Genomic DNA, 14,311 nt, shown 5'->3' with positions numbered 1-14,311 from the left:
AGGACCCCTGTTCTCTGGAGAGCTAGGGGTTCTGTTATCGTGATCGTTGTGGCTTTAATTTTATGGCTAATCACACACATCATCTTTTTTAGGTCGGTATGATCATGATGATACTACATTTTTATAGATTTCTTACATCTTAACCCCAACAACTTTACAAAAAAAAAAAACTGCATCATATAATACAACAGACACCTTCTCTGTATGGAAAGGATACAGCAGGTGAGCCTTCTCCACACACCCTTGGCACAAAAATTACGTCAATTTATGTTGTTATGTATGCATAAAGGGGTTAAACTTCATAGTCTGTAAGCTCTTGTGAGCAGGGCCCTCACTCCTATTGTTCCATATTTCTGTTTGTCCTCTGTAATGTAATATTATATTTGTATATGTCCCCTATGATTTGTAAAGCGCTACGGAATATGAAGGCGCTATATAAATAAATATTATTATAACTTCTGGGCCTCGAGTTGAAAATAAAAACGCATACGCTCCTTAGTTCTCAAGTCTCATGTACCAATGCTATAGAGCCTCTTTTTTCTCATCCCTTAAAGTATAACAGAAAACGCTCACTTATGTGAATCTGTTGGGCACTTACGCCTTACAATCCCTAAGCATATGACCTCTGACCCTGCTGATGTTCATTACCTGTGTAGTTGCACCTCTAGCTCAGCTGTACAGCCCGCAGTCTGTGTCACATGAGAGAGCAGAGTGACCACAGCAGCCGCTCGCTGCATGGAAACTGTCGCTTGGGATGGGTTCCCTTTGCAAGAAGTGATCAAGGCCGGAAACGACTGCAGGATTCCTACAAGGACCGAGTACAGATCTCTGGAAGAAATAAACATTAAGTAGTTTTATTTTTGGTTACATTCTCCAAAAAAAAAAGTCATAACCCTATACCAATTACAGAATTCAACAAAATTTCCTCAATATGAATTATCCAATTAACACCAAAACCCCTGTGAATAGAAGGACTTTTATTCCAGTATCATCACATGCATATATGTACAGAGGAAAAGCTAATTATATGGACATTTAATGAAACCTGTCACAAGATTTTACCCCATTGAACTACTACTCCCCTTTATGTGGAACCTATAAGGAGGAGAAGAGTTATATGTGTGTGTCAATTCAGACGCCCCTATATTCAGTTCCATTGTAACTAGAAACAAGGTGTCATAATAAAGATGAGAACCTTATCTTTAAAACCAGACCTTAAAATAAGATTGGATCTTTATCTGCAGCTCATATTTCCAACTACATCTTTAACTTTCTTTATTTACAGTTCTGTAGCTCAAAGAGCCACAAGCCTGTTTCCATCTGAAAGATGATATTCTTATCTTTAACATGAAGCTTGTTTCTAGGTAGTATAAAACCAAAGTGACGCTCCCCCTGCAGTATCCCCTTAGACAAATCTCATGTAAAATATTACTTTTCTCTGCTCATTTTCACATGACTTTGGATGTACTTTTCATAGGTTAACAGGCAATAGTTCACAGAAAAGAAATTCTAGAATGGTGGTTTCATAACTACTAGCCCCCTGGGGTAGGGTAACTTCTGCCCTCCTGGCAAGCCAACCTGTCCCCTGCCACTGCTCCTGACACGCACTGAAACTAATGCTGTATCAGGTGCGGTGGCAGGGAACGGGTGTGCGTGCCGGGTGGGCAGAAGCATACCTGTCTCTGTAAACAAACAGGGGAACGGCACAGGATAAAGGGAGGTAAGTACAATTTTTTTTTATTTTTCCACAGCCCCCCAGGCCACCTATACATTTTATTAACAGCTAGACAACCCCTTTAATTGTTTATAAGTGGGTGACAGGTTCCCTTTAAATACAGCATACAGCAGAGGGCAGTAGACAGGTTTCCCACATAAACAATCAGTAGTTTTAGCTGACATTGACTGGTGTGTGGAGACAGTTAAATTAAAATCCACAAAGTGCAGGCAAATCTACCCCAGATATTAACCTGCAGCATGTGAATATATGCTTCGGACTAGGTTTTACCTCTTGCAATGCAGATTTTCATCAAAGTCACGGCAGATTCCCTGATGCCAAAAAAACCTTTTTGCATCAACAAACATGTATGTAAAACCAAACCACTCAACAGCAGGAAAAGTGGCCAAATGCAATATCATTTGGGTAAGAATGTACATAGGTAAACCTAAGAGAAATCCATAGATTCTCCAGGATATACATTTCTATATTATAATAGTCTACATCTTAAGGAAAAAGTAGGTTTAAAAATTTTGCTTGTAACAAAATTGCATCTATCCATTCCTATGATGTTCACTGAACTAAGCTGCATATAAACTAATAACTGTACCCCCATTTCCCCCAATTATGTGCAATGTACGGGATGACTACAAATTGTTAGGAGAAGCTTTCTTCTTTTGTGACAGGGAATTATTTTACTGAAGGGAACCAAATTTTTCAGAAAATCCATTTGCAATGAGCCAAGATTTCCCCTTTTGCTTCTCCATTATTATTTTCCTGGGCAAAATCCCAAGTGTACTATCTGTAAGAGACTTCTTCTTCTGACTAAAGCATACAAGTATTATTCCTGGGTAACAAACCTGTATATATCACAGGCCTGACCATAGCCGGCTGCTACAGCCCACAGGCGGAACGTCTCGGTACTTAATCTCTCCGCTTCTCCTTTCAACAGTGGAAGATCTTGGGGTTCTTGAACCACAAATCTGCTGAGACGGCTCCTCATGTCAAAAGTATTTAACTACAACAGATATAGAACATGTTTTTACTGCTCCATATTAAAAAAAATAATAATAATAATACACCTAAACTGTTGCTGAACACCATAAAAATCAATGACCACTTCTAAAATAAAAAAAAAGAAATTGCCATATTCCAACCAACTTACTAGCCGTGCAGACGCATGACGACCTGAAGAAGCCAAGACCCTTAGAAACTTCATTGCTGCGGCACAGGGCACACCATGCAGACTGGAAGGTCCAAGCTCATCAGTTTCCATTGGCAGAGTCCACTGTATGGGCAGGAACTCACGTACAACCGTCTCCATTAGACGAGGACAATCTAGAAGCTATGGATCACATTGTAAGTGTCACAGATATCTAAAATGTATTAAAAACTGAACCCAGGATCATTTACAAAAAAATGGATAGGTGAGGCAGGGCAGGTATGCTGTAACCAGAAAATGTACTATAACCTGTGCAAGATATAGCTGAAATATATACCAGGTTGAATCTGGGTCCAGTGCTGCATTGGAATTACAAAGAGGTCAGAACCTCTTCCGGCATGTACCAATGATGCACAATGCACCAAATTTAATATATCAACACCAATATGAACAAGTGGTTGACTAGACATTGCTTAATGTCTTGGTGATCAAAGGAAATCTACCAGCACGATAAACCATTGGCACTTACTCATAGATCCATGCACTGTGACTGTGGTAATTTTCTATGTTATCCATGGCCTCCTTCCTTCTGAAATCAACCAAATTATGCTAATTAGTCAAAAGGGCTCTGGGGGACATTACCAAAGCCTCTCTGTGAAATTGCTTCACAAGCTGCTAATCTGTGCAGGAGCATAGCCCCCATCACAGCCCTCCTCCCTCTGCCTGCTGTTATCTCACTCAATGGGAGGTGGAAGTGCTCCTGCACAGTGTAATAGCCAGTGGAGTTACATAATGGATGGGCTATGGTAATGCCTCCAAAGATGCCTTCTGGCTCATTAGCCTAATTTTAAAAGTTTAGAAGGATTGAGGCCATGGATAACAAATATAAGAAGATTACCATAGTCACAGTGCCTGGATCTATGAGTAAGTGTCCCTGGTTTATCATGATGGATTTTGATTTCCTATAATACACTTCTCATATAGCATTTTCACTAGGTTTCTGCTCCTTTTAGATCACTTATTTTAGTGTAATCCTCACCTGGCTGCAGGCTGCTGCAGAATGTCGAGCCACTCTTGTCAGAATATCTAAAATTTGCAGAACTACTGAGGCTGGCGGCCTCACAACTTCCAGGATATATCTCAGTCGATGATGAATCTTTGTCTTCAGGAGACCCTGAATAAAAGTAGGATAGAGTTACTTTAAACTGTACTAAAACCTATGTTTCTTAAACACAACCAGTGTTGCCACAAACAATTATCCAAATTTTCTGTAGATTAGATTTTGTGTAATACAATTGGAGAGGGGGGTTGTATTCTCTATTGTAGAAAATTGCCTTCAGTGAGAGGGTGAAATATTGTGCTGTAAAACCTTGGGTAGAATAAGTTTATCTTGATTTGGAGTGCTGCTTTGTTGCGGTTTGTATGGTAAGGCATGGCTAGCCTTCTAGAGGTATATACTTACATGTGCAGCTCCAAAGCATTTTATGTTATGTGTTGAGACATTTACATGTTAATAGAGAGCCCATTACCAGGAGAAATACTTTTCTCAATTCTAAAACCTCACCTTAATAGCATCATAGCGAGCCACATCAGGATCAGCTTTCTTCTCTTCTTTATTCCTTCGCTTGTCCGCTTTTCCTGTGGTTTTACTAATGCCTTTCTCCATTTCATCTTCATCCTCCTCGTCTTCCTCTTGGTTCGGAATAAAAGGAAACACTTTTGTTCCCTGATACCAGGAAAAGGTTTTATCCAAATATTCCTTTTCAAAAATAAGAGAAATGCAAAAGTGAACAAAATAAAAAAAAGCATGTTAAACGCATTTCCAGTGTGGATTTCTTTTTAATTTTTTGACCTATTTTTGGGTCTTTTGCACTGCATCCCTTCCTATGAAGAATCAGTAGGGCTCCTCTAATTACATAAACTATGCTGAATCATATACTACACACCCCAACTAAACATCTTTTTCTACACCCTAAGCTACAATGATACAGCGTAGCATAAGGAATACAGGGAACCTATATTTACTTATAATTTTCCCTGCATCCCATGTCCCTTTAAGGGCAATGATAGGGTTCATTCATTTTGCTCCGTAATGTTTTATATATGTCTATAACAAATATATTATAGGGACTGTCTAAAACAAATGGTACTATAATAATCTTTATGTAGGTGGTGCAATGAACTTGGTTGAAAGTTTTTGACGTTGGCTGACTTCTGTACAGATCACTGTGACCATTTGATCATAATTGGAAGTCCTGTTTAGTGATATTTAAACAATTATATAAATGGCAGATACTGAGAACTAAACCTGATCTCACAAAACAATGTTCATATTGTTCATACTTTGCAATTTAAGTTCAATTCACTACGATTGAGACAAACATTTACTCTGTATTCACCTCATCCTCTTCTGATACAAGTAGGGAATACAAAGCAGCAACAGCTGCAGAAATAACATTGTCTATGGGATCGTCTATAGAGAAGCGCAGGAGGAAGAGGAATCCTGCATCCAGCAACAATCGGAGAACACTTCCCTTAAGAACAGTGGAGAACTCTCCTTGTTTGGCCTGGAAGGCAAAAAAATATGAATAAATCCAAGAAATATAGACATTAAAGGTCGTTAATCCTTATTAAAAGGTGTCTGATCACATGGGTTCCAGCTGATGGTAACCCCAGTGATTGGATTCTCGGCAAGTGCCCTATGTGAATGGGGTGCTGGTAGACATGAGAAGCAGAGCCATTCCCTTCTATTGGGTGTTCAGGATAAATATCTCCTAAAGTAAATGGCAACTGTCCATGAAATGAGGTTGGAGCTTTAATGTTGGCCATTTGTTTTAGATTGGTCAAGCGTCCATTATAGGGACTGAGGGTTCAAGGACTTCTACCATCAGATTAGTGATGTAGTGATGGTAAACTGTCCTCACATGCACGCTCGTTACCTCTAGGGGTGGATGGCAGCGTTTGTCATTAATTCCTGGAGAAATGAAGTTTCTAAAAATATGTTAAGGAGCCTGAGGCGCTCAGGCCACTGTCACCTGGGTGCCTCATGGCTCTGCCGTCTCCTAAAATATGCATGAGGCATATAGGCACTGAGGCTGACGTCACCTGAGTGCCTCATGCATATTGAGTGCATATTTTAAGAGACAGCAGAGCCATGAGGCGCTCGGGTGACACCAGCCTCAGTGCCCTATGCTCATTTAAATCTTTTTATTACAGTATTTTTTGGACTATAAGGCGCACCATCAATAAATGCCTACTTAAATGTCTAGGTTCATATATGAGGCGCACATTATAAGGATGAATGACCAGCAGGTGGCAGACCTGTGCACAGTTCAAAGCAGCTGTTGTCTACATAAGGTGCACTGGACTATAAGGCGCACCTTTGATTCCTGAGAAAATCAAAGGATTTTTGTGCGCCTTATAGTCCGAAAAATATGGTAACTTAATTTCTTTAAAATACTGATATACAAGAATTAACCAAAAAACGCCGTCATCTACCCCTAGAGGTAACGAGCGTGCATGTGAGAACAGTCTACTATCACTAATCTGATGGTAGATGTCCTTTGAGTTGCTGTCAGATATATCATCCATATGGACTATAACATTCAACATGCCAAGTCCTACTTTACCCCAACATCTGTGAAAAGTAGAGACACCAGCATAGACATTAAACGCTAGTTGGTTTGCATTTATAAACATTTTTATGACCCCCTTTACTTCATACGTGACTTATATCGTGCTTAGACATTGGTTTATAGTTGCCAATCATTACCAATAATCTGATGTCCTCTAACCTAGGATGTCAAGGAAAGCAAGAATTGGGATTTCAGTCTGGCCAATTATTTTGCTAGTTGATAGCAGTATCTTGTGTTCTGCTCACCAAACATATAAACCTCTGGCTGAGATGAGCATGCATGTTCATGGAGAGGACAAGGAGGACCTTTGTAAGGTGCACAATTCCTTACCTTCCTGACGATACGTCCCAGGACCTGTAAGGACAGAGTTCTCTGCTGAATAAACTGGCTGCGAGACAGATGGAAAAGCTCCTGCAGGGAGTAACCAGCTCTCTGTAAAACGAAATACAAATGAGTAGGAGGCCATTGCAGTGTAAGATCCTATTCAATATTATAGAAGGATAAAAAGATGCTCTGGTATTAAAATAGTAAAATATTAGCAATGAATAAGGGTTATGCTTTATGAAAGCATTTAGTATGATTAAGTTCAGTGGTCCCAATACTCATCATGGTTGAGGCTTGACATGACCCTTTTCCATAGAGCCCTCAAGCTTTGCACAGATAATGGACCTGACCAAAAATCCAATCCAATTTTTATAGAAGAAATCCAAAGTTCAGCAGTAAAGCTACTGAAACCATGGCAATGTAGGTGATTTTGATTATTTTTGTCTTGCAGAAATTAATAGGAGACAGATTCTTGCACAGAATATTTCAGACTAGTGTTAAAATATGTTTGTGATGGAAAAAAATCCATAGAGATAAAGACAACAGGACAATATATAAATGACTGGGAATAAACAAACAAGTTCCTTGATACTATAAAAAGTATTATTACCTCTGCCTCCTCTCCATGATGGTGTAGCCCTAGATGAGTAGGCATGTCAGCATCAGGAGGTATCAGGTCTCCCTTCAGGCTGAATCGTGCTTGCATTCCCTAAAACACATGTATATGTACTGCATAAACAAAGTGATGATACAACCAACTAATGTTACACAAAAAGTGACAATGACAATTGTATAAGTACCGAATATCCAAAAGTATAACCTGAGGTACTTAATTTTACCACCAAAAAAACTGGGAAAACGTATTGCCAAGGGTGGGATATGCAATGGCCAGCATCCTCCGCCCAGTGGCAGGAGTCCGGATGAAGTAGCATGAAAGGACACGGAAGCAGTAAGAACTCACCACTACCCGGCCTCCTGCACAAATGAACGTTTCCATCAGCCTCCCCCCTACTCATCCAATGCCCTGAAGCAGTCTCACCCACTTATACAATCCCCTGCAGCAGCCTCCCCCCACTCATCTATTGCCATGCAGCAGCCTCCCCCCACTCATCCAATGCCCTGCAGCAGCCTCCCCCCACTCATCCAATGCCCTGCAGCAGCCTCCCCCCACTCATCCATTGCCCTGCAGCAGCCTCCCCCCCTCTCATCCAATGCCCTACAGCAGCCTCCACCACTCATCCAATGCCCTGCAGCAGCCTCCCCCCACTCATCCAATGCCCTGCACCAGCCTCCCCCCACTCATCCAATGCCCTGCACCAGCCTCCCCCCACTCACCCAATGCCCTGCAGCAGTCTCACCCACTCATCCAATGCCCTGCAGCAGTCTCACCCACTCATCCAATGCCCTGCAGCAGTCTCACCCACTCATCCAATGCCCTGCAGCAGTCTCACCCACTCATCCAATGCCCTGAACCAGCCTCTCCCCACTCATCCAATGCCCTGCAGCAGCCTCCCCCACTCATCCAATGCCCTGCAGCCACCCCCCCCCCCCCCATACAATGCCCTGAACCAGCCTCCCCCCACTCATTCAATACCTAGCTATACCTTCTTAGTTTTCTTCTGCCTGGTCTGTGGTAGGTCCTTTGTCCATTCCAACTTCTCAATTTCTATACTGCCCATGTGCACCCATTCCTTCTGAGGCTTCACCGGGAGGTCGTTGACTATTAGAGTAAAATAATTTTACATTACAAAAGTAACAAAGTGCTGCCAACAACGCAAGCTGTAGCTGCATGTCTCTGTGTTGGGCCTATCAAGAGGATATAGACAACTGACTTTTGGGAAAGATTGGGGTGTGTGGGGGATTTAGAATTTTCATATCCTTAAAGCCTTTGGCCCTGTTAAGGAGAATGCACTGGTTTCGGACGCCATCTTAACTACTGTCCGCCATCTTAGATACAGCAGACATGTTCGCTGACCAATGTCCAGTTAAATTCATAATTCAAACTTAATTTTATGTAACCTGTTTGCTGGCCTGCCAACTAATTCCCTTTGACATTTAATGAGAAGCCAGTCTGTCCTTCATCTTTAGTTCGATATTATGATTCTGGAGTCCGCTTATCTCCTTCTTCTCAGGCAATTAGTATAAACAATATCTGTGTACAAGGTCCCTGAGAACTGAGCACAATTAATTAACTTTTTGTAGAATGTGCTGATGACCAATAGCTTTGCAGTAAACTATTCACGCCTCTTTGATGACTCTTCTGTCTGTGATATTATGCATTTGAGAGATTAAAACGGGAGAGAAGATCTTTACATACACTAAGAGACTGACGTGTGTCATTAGGACTCACCTTACAAAAGTCAAGAGGGCTGTTGGGGCCCTGCATAAAAATCCCTATCAGGCCCCATTCACACGACCGTAATTGTGCCCATCTGACTGCACAAATTGCAGGCAGGTCATAGCCACAATAGAAGTCTATGGCACCTGGCAATGGTGCAGTGGCTGCTCCGCAAGATACAGCACATGCCGCTCGGTTTCCAATGAAGAGGGGAGGGGTGAGAAGCGCCTGGCCATATGCTACGCCCGGGATTCGATCCGGCCAAGTGCGTGTCTGCGTGAATGAGGCCTTAGGTGAAGCCTGTTTGCAAGAGCTTTAAATAGCAGAGACCTGGTGCTACTGTCCATTACGTGAGGCAATGCTTATCGCGTCAATGTGGTCATCAATAAAGAGATTGGAGTAATATAAGGCTTACTCTCACTAAGGCTACATTCACACTGCAGTATGGGGGACGTATATACGGCCGACATATATACGGCCGATACACGTCCCTCCGTAGTACGTCGCCGTGCGCCATATGTTCCTATGGAGAGGGGCGGAGTGAGCTGCGCTCTCCTCCTCCTCTCCCCGCGCGCTGCCGTTGCCCGCCGTGCTACAGTACGGCGGGCAACGGCAGTGTAAGTAGAGGTAAGCGAAAAGACCCCCATTTAGAGAAAGTGATGGCTTTGAGGCTTCTATATCTTACGATGTCGACAAATATTGTGGGAAAAGACATGTACTGCACTGATCGCTTGTTCAATCACCTTTTCCATAAATCACACAGAAAAATGAATGGTCAATGATAAATCTAACAGAAAAAATAAAAACCAATCAGGAATGGAAACACATTTTTGATCCGATTCAAATAAGTGACCAGTCATTTATTTCTGTGGATCACTGTGCAGAAATCAAACTTTGCAATCTAAAGACTGTGTTGGCTTAACAATGATAATCATTTTGGGCTATTAAGTAGTGAACAATGTTACATCTTAGGGTACATTCAGACATCCGTCTATGGGGATGTATATGCGGCCACACATACGTCCCCATAGACGCCAATGGCGGCCCGGCGGTGGTATGGTGCCGTTCACCGGGAAATGATAGAGCATGCTCTATCTCTTCGCGAGTGTGCAGCCTTGTGCCGCTGTTTCCTATGTAGGGGGAGGCGGGCATAACGCTGTGTGATTGCACCCTTAGGCGTAACTCTATGAAAGATGTAAGTAGGGTGGAGATTGCCTAAACACAACTTGTATCCTATGTATTGGTTTTTCAGAAAAAAATAAACCAGAATTCTGTAGCTAAATTGAGTTTATGAATTACACTGCCACACAGTCGCTAATAGTTACATTGTCTCAAAATAGCCAATAGTTACATTGCTGCAAAGTAGCCTATAGTCACATTGACCCACAACAGCCACAGCATTATAAAGGAGTGGACTGAAGAAAATGGGGCATTATAATAGCTCCTTATTTATAATGACTTCCTGTCTGTAGTCCTCTCCTATATATGCTCCCTCCTGTCAAATCAACCAAACACCTTCGCTTTTGCTCTAGAAAAAAGAAAAATCAAAGATACACTCACCTTCCCCTGTTCTCCCGAAGAAGCAGTTCTCTACTATGTGGTGGCTGTATGTGTCTCTAAAGTTGCCAGACGTGATTTGGAGACATTGCCACGTCTGCCACACCTCAGAGCTGCATACTCATGCCTGAGCAACAAAGACCACTGCTAGTGCTTTAGAGGAGTGGGGAAAGGCGAGTATTGTAGTACCTGACTAGGACACAGGGCAGAGAAAAGGGCTGGATAACGCACCCATGTTTGACACCTGTGGTATATGGGCATCCCAACTCCCAATACACTTGTCTCAACCAATGTGCAGGTGTTAAGCATGTCCAACCAATCTTCACCTTGACACTAACCATCAGGTTTCGGGACACCTCATACACATGGTCAGCAGAGTTTACATATATTCAGGAAATAAACAAGGACTATAATAGGACTTGGAGAAAGACAAACCTGTCAGTGACGGATTTATAGTTTTTTCAAGGTATTTCTTACTTACCATCGTATTATAGGTACTCAGTTTTATAGGTGTATAAGAATATTTAGCGCAAGGAGGGAATGCAAGCTATTATTCAAAATGAATGCATCCGCAGTTTATGCTGAGCTCATCCCAAGTATTTAGTGCTATTGATCTCCTCTGCGGAGACACTGTCATGAGAATGAAGGATTACCTGACAGCAGACTTGGATCTTCTTCATCTTTGCTTGAAGTCTGCTCAGATGGATTTGTCACTGCCGGACAAGAAGGATGTTCCATATTGACAGTCTGCGGCTCCACTTCTGAGCTTCTATTCTCCTGGGTGGTCTGGCTATCCCGCTTCGATCTCAGGAAAGCGACCAGCTTGGGGTCTTGTGGAGACAAATATAATAAAAGACATGTTTATAATTATAACTCAAAAACCCTAACAGTAAACTAAACCTGTAGATGAATATGATTTGTTTTTCTCCTGGGTCTATTATTAACATGTAATGCTTCCTCCGCCTTTTAAAAAAGAGGTTCTTCAGCAGTTCCAGGGTGTATTATACCAGTATATGTTCCGCCTTCAGAACATCATAGTACATATACAAGATGTATTATGTTTGGAGGAATATGGATATACACTCAATGGTGCAACCAGCTTTAGATATTCAATCATGATCTGCAGTTAATCTCTGCTAATTATTTCCTTTGTGCCCCCTACAGTGCCCAATGGACCTTTCTGTCTAGAAAGGGGTCTGCCAGGCTCCCGTGGCGCAGCCTGACACTTTTCCCAGACAAAACAGTGTAGCATGTTGTGCTATGTTGTCAAGCAATTCTGATAGAACACGCGACGGAAGCTTAAAGGTTTCAATGATGGGTTTTTATCCATTCCTAGCGAAACACGTTGTTACTCATGTACTAGAGTGTTTTTATGTGGTTCATTTGATCTTTCAAAATCATATTTTTTTTGAAGATGCTTCTTCTTACCGAGCTGTGACAACAGTCGCTTGCGCTCCTGAAGTATCTCTTCTAGGGATAGAGACTTCAGCTTCTCCACATTTTCTTTATGAATCCTCACGGCTTCTTCATGACCGGCAGAACTACGAAGACCCTCGCCAGTTACCAAATACGACTGGTCTCCACGTGTAACCCCTGAAATGTCATAGTACATTGTATAATAGCTCATAACATGTTTGGGTAAGTAGGTTTTATTTTAAGATAGTACATAGTCCATGGAGGTTTATCTAGAAGACAGGGCATACGCTGGAATTGCTCTATGCAGGGAATAAAGAGACTATAATAGAGAACACCCTAGCAGACCTTGTGAGACCTCAATTATGGAAAGAGATCAATTCTAAACTAGCCATTTTTTATAGGCACATAAGTCATAGATGTTGTCTCACAAGACACAACCCTTATCAACAGGGGGATATGGTGAGGGAAGCCACGGCCATGTCTATGTAGTATGAATGGCCATCCCTCTAAAATAATCCCAGCTCCACTTTAACATTGTTGGAGGCTGCTTCTTAAGTTTCTTATAAGTGTATGATTGCCCTCAATGATGCCCAGATCCCATAACCGTGCATATGGACAGGTGGTCTTCATGCCCCTGTAGAAGAACAGGATCTGTCAAGTGGTCATATTGTGGGGGGCCCAACGGGAAACCCACCACTTCATACAGCATGTCCTATAGTAGTGATCCTGAGCCTAAAGAAGGGAGCTAGAGCGACTCTTGATACGAAAAATCCAAAGAAATCAAAAGGAATCCTGTAATACATTTAATACAGTAATCGCTATTTTCCTGTGCATTATCAGCTGTACGATCAGGAATCTGCAATCATGCATTAGATGACTGCATGGCTGAATCCATCTCATATGAAGATAATAATAATTATTATTTGTATACGCTGCACAGAGTTTGCCAAATCGGTCATTGTCCCCATAGGGCTCACAATCTAATCATCCTGCCAGCATGTTTTGGAGTGTGGGAGGAAACCGGAGGACCCGGAGGAAACCCACGCAAACACAGAGAACATACAAACTCTTTGCAGATGTTGACCCTGGGACTTGAACCCAGGTCCCCAGCACTTCAAGGATGTAATGCTAACCACTGAGCCACTGTGCTGCCCTATATATTGTGAATGCAACATTGTCCATATTTATTTCATGGGAAATTAGTACGAAAACCCACAGCTATGACACAATCTATCGGTGTAGTAGTAAGAACCCTGAAAACTGAACTATTTGTTCAGTGGTCATTTACCTGTAGTTTGAGAAGATTTACTTTCATCCAAAGGAAAGACATTCACTGAATCGATAGAGGGAACACACTGTGGTTGGACTGGAGTGGCTGTGGCACTTTTGGCTGCTTCGGCTGCCCTCTTGGCAGCCATTTTTTGAGCAAAGATGCTTACCTTTCCAGATTTTGGCACAGCCTACAAAAAAAGAGATATGAGATAAGACATGTCCTCCTTTCCTATTCAACGAACACATTCAAAGTTAAAATAAATCACCCTAATGCACAAAGCTCTGCACAGCGCTGCCCCTCCCTACCTCTCTGTACTCATCTCAGTCTATCATCCAGGCCATGCATTTCAATCCTACACTGGTCTAAAATTACTTTCTTCCTTAATTGAACCTCTCACTCATCTCTCCAGGACTTCTCCCGAGCTGCACCTGCTCTCTGGAATGCCCTACCCTGAACGATCAGGCTAATACCTAACCTTAAAACATGGTCAAAAATCCATCACATTCATTTCCCCCCAAAAAAACTAAGTTATGTAAAATCTATAGAATATAGAATTACGATTCCCTAACTTCACTTTCTTTTCTATAAGCCTCCAATTTATCCTCCCGTTTATGAAATCCCTTATTACTGGATGCCATTACACAGGTTTCCCTGCAGAGCGGTGCACCCTGGTTTCTGTAAATATCGATAGCAGCTGGTGACGGGTTCTTTCAACATTATCTATCTATATTATTACCTAAAAGATCCTATGTCCCCCCCTACATCCTCATAGACTGTAAGCTCTTGTGAGCTCCTATTGTTTTATCTGATTATGTCATTATTCTGTAATGCCTTGTTCTATATGTACCCCATGATCTGTACAGCGCTGCGGAATATGATGGCGCTATATAGA

The 14,311-nt window shown here is 42.0% G+C and overlaps 1 protein-coding gene across 2 annotated transcripts in view; it reads right to left on the bottom strand.

The window, feature by feature from the left end:
* RPAP1 (RNA polymerase II associated protein 1) overlaps nt 1-14,311 on the bottom strand; it is a 40,839-nt gene that overhangs the window by 13,756 nt on the left and 12,772 nt on the right. For both annotated transcript variants that reach the window (XM_072115703.1, XM_072115704.1), the window contains exons 5-16: nt 13,435-13,606; nt 12,159-12,323; nt 11,384-11,560; nt 8,440-8,555; nt 7,446-7,544; nt 6,842-6,943; nt 5,276-5,443; nt 4,441-4,635; nt 3,916-4,050; nt 2,880-3,059; nt 2,575-2,732; nt 649-828 (exon numbers count right to left, since the gene is read on the bottom strand). In XM_072115703.1, coding sequence (XP_071971804.1) covers nt 649-828; nt 2,575-2,732; nt 2,880-3,059; nt 3,916-4,050; nt 4,441-4,635; nt 5,276-5,443; nt 6,842-6,943; nt 7,446-7,544; nt 8,440-8,555; nt 11,384-11,560; nt 12,159-12,323; nt 13,435-13,606 — 1,847 coding nt within the window. The remainder of the gene's footprint in view (nt 1-648; nt 829-2,574; nt 2,733-2,879; nt 3,060-3,915; nt 4,051-4,440; nt 4,636-5,275; nt 5,444-6,841; nt 6,944-7,445; nt 7,545-8,439; nt 8,556-11,383; nt 11,561-12,158; nt 12,324-13,434; nt 13,607-14,311) is intronic.

This window comes from Engystomops pustulosus, chromosome 7, assembly GCF_040894005.1.
Source record: "Engystomops pustulosus chromosome 7, aEngPut4.maternal, whole genome shotgun sequence".
NCBI classification, from domain to species: domain Eukaryota; kingdom Metazoa; phylum Chordata; class Amphibia; order Anura; family Leptodactylidae; genus Engystomops; species Engystomops pustulosus.
Note: the sequence above shows the minus strand (reverse complement) of the source record. Positions and strands in the feature narration are given on the sequence as shown.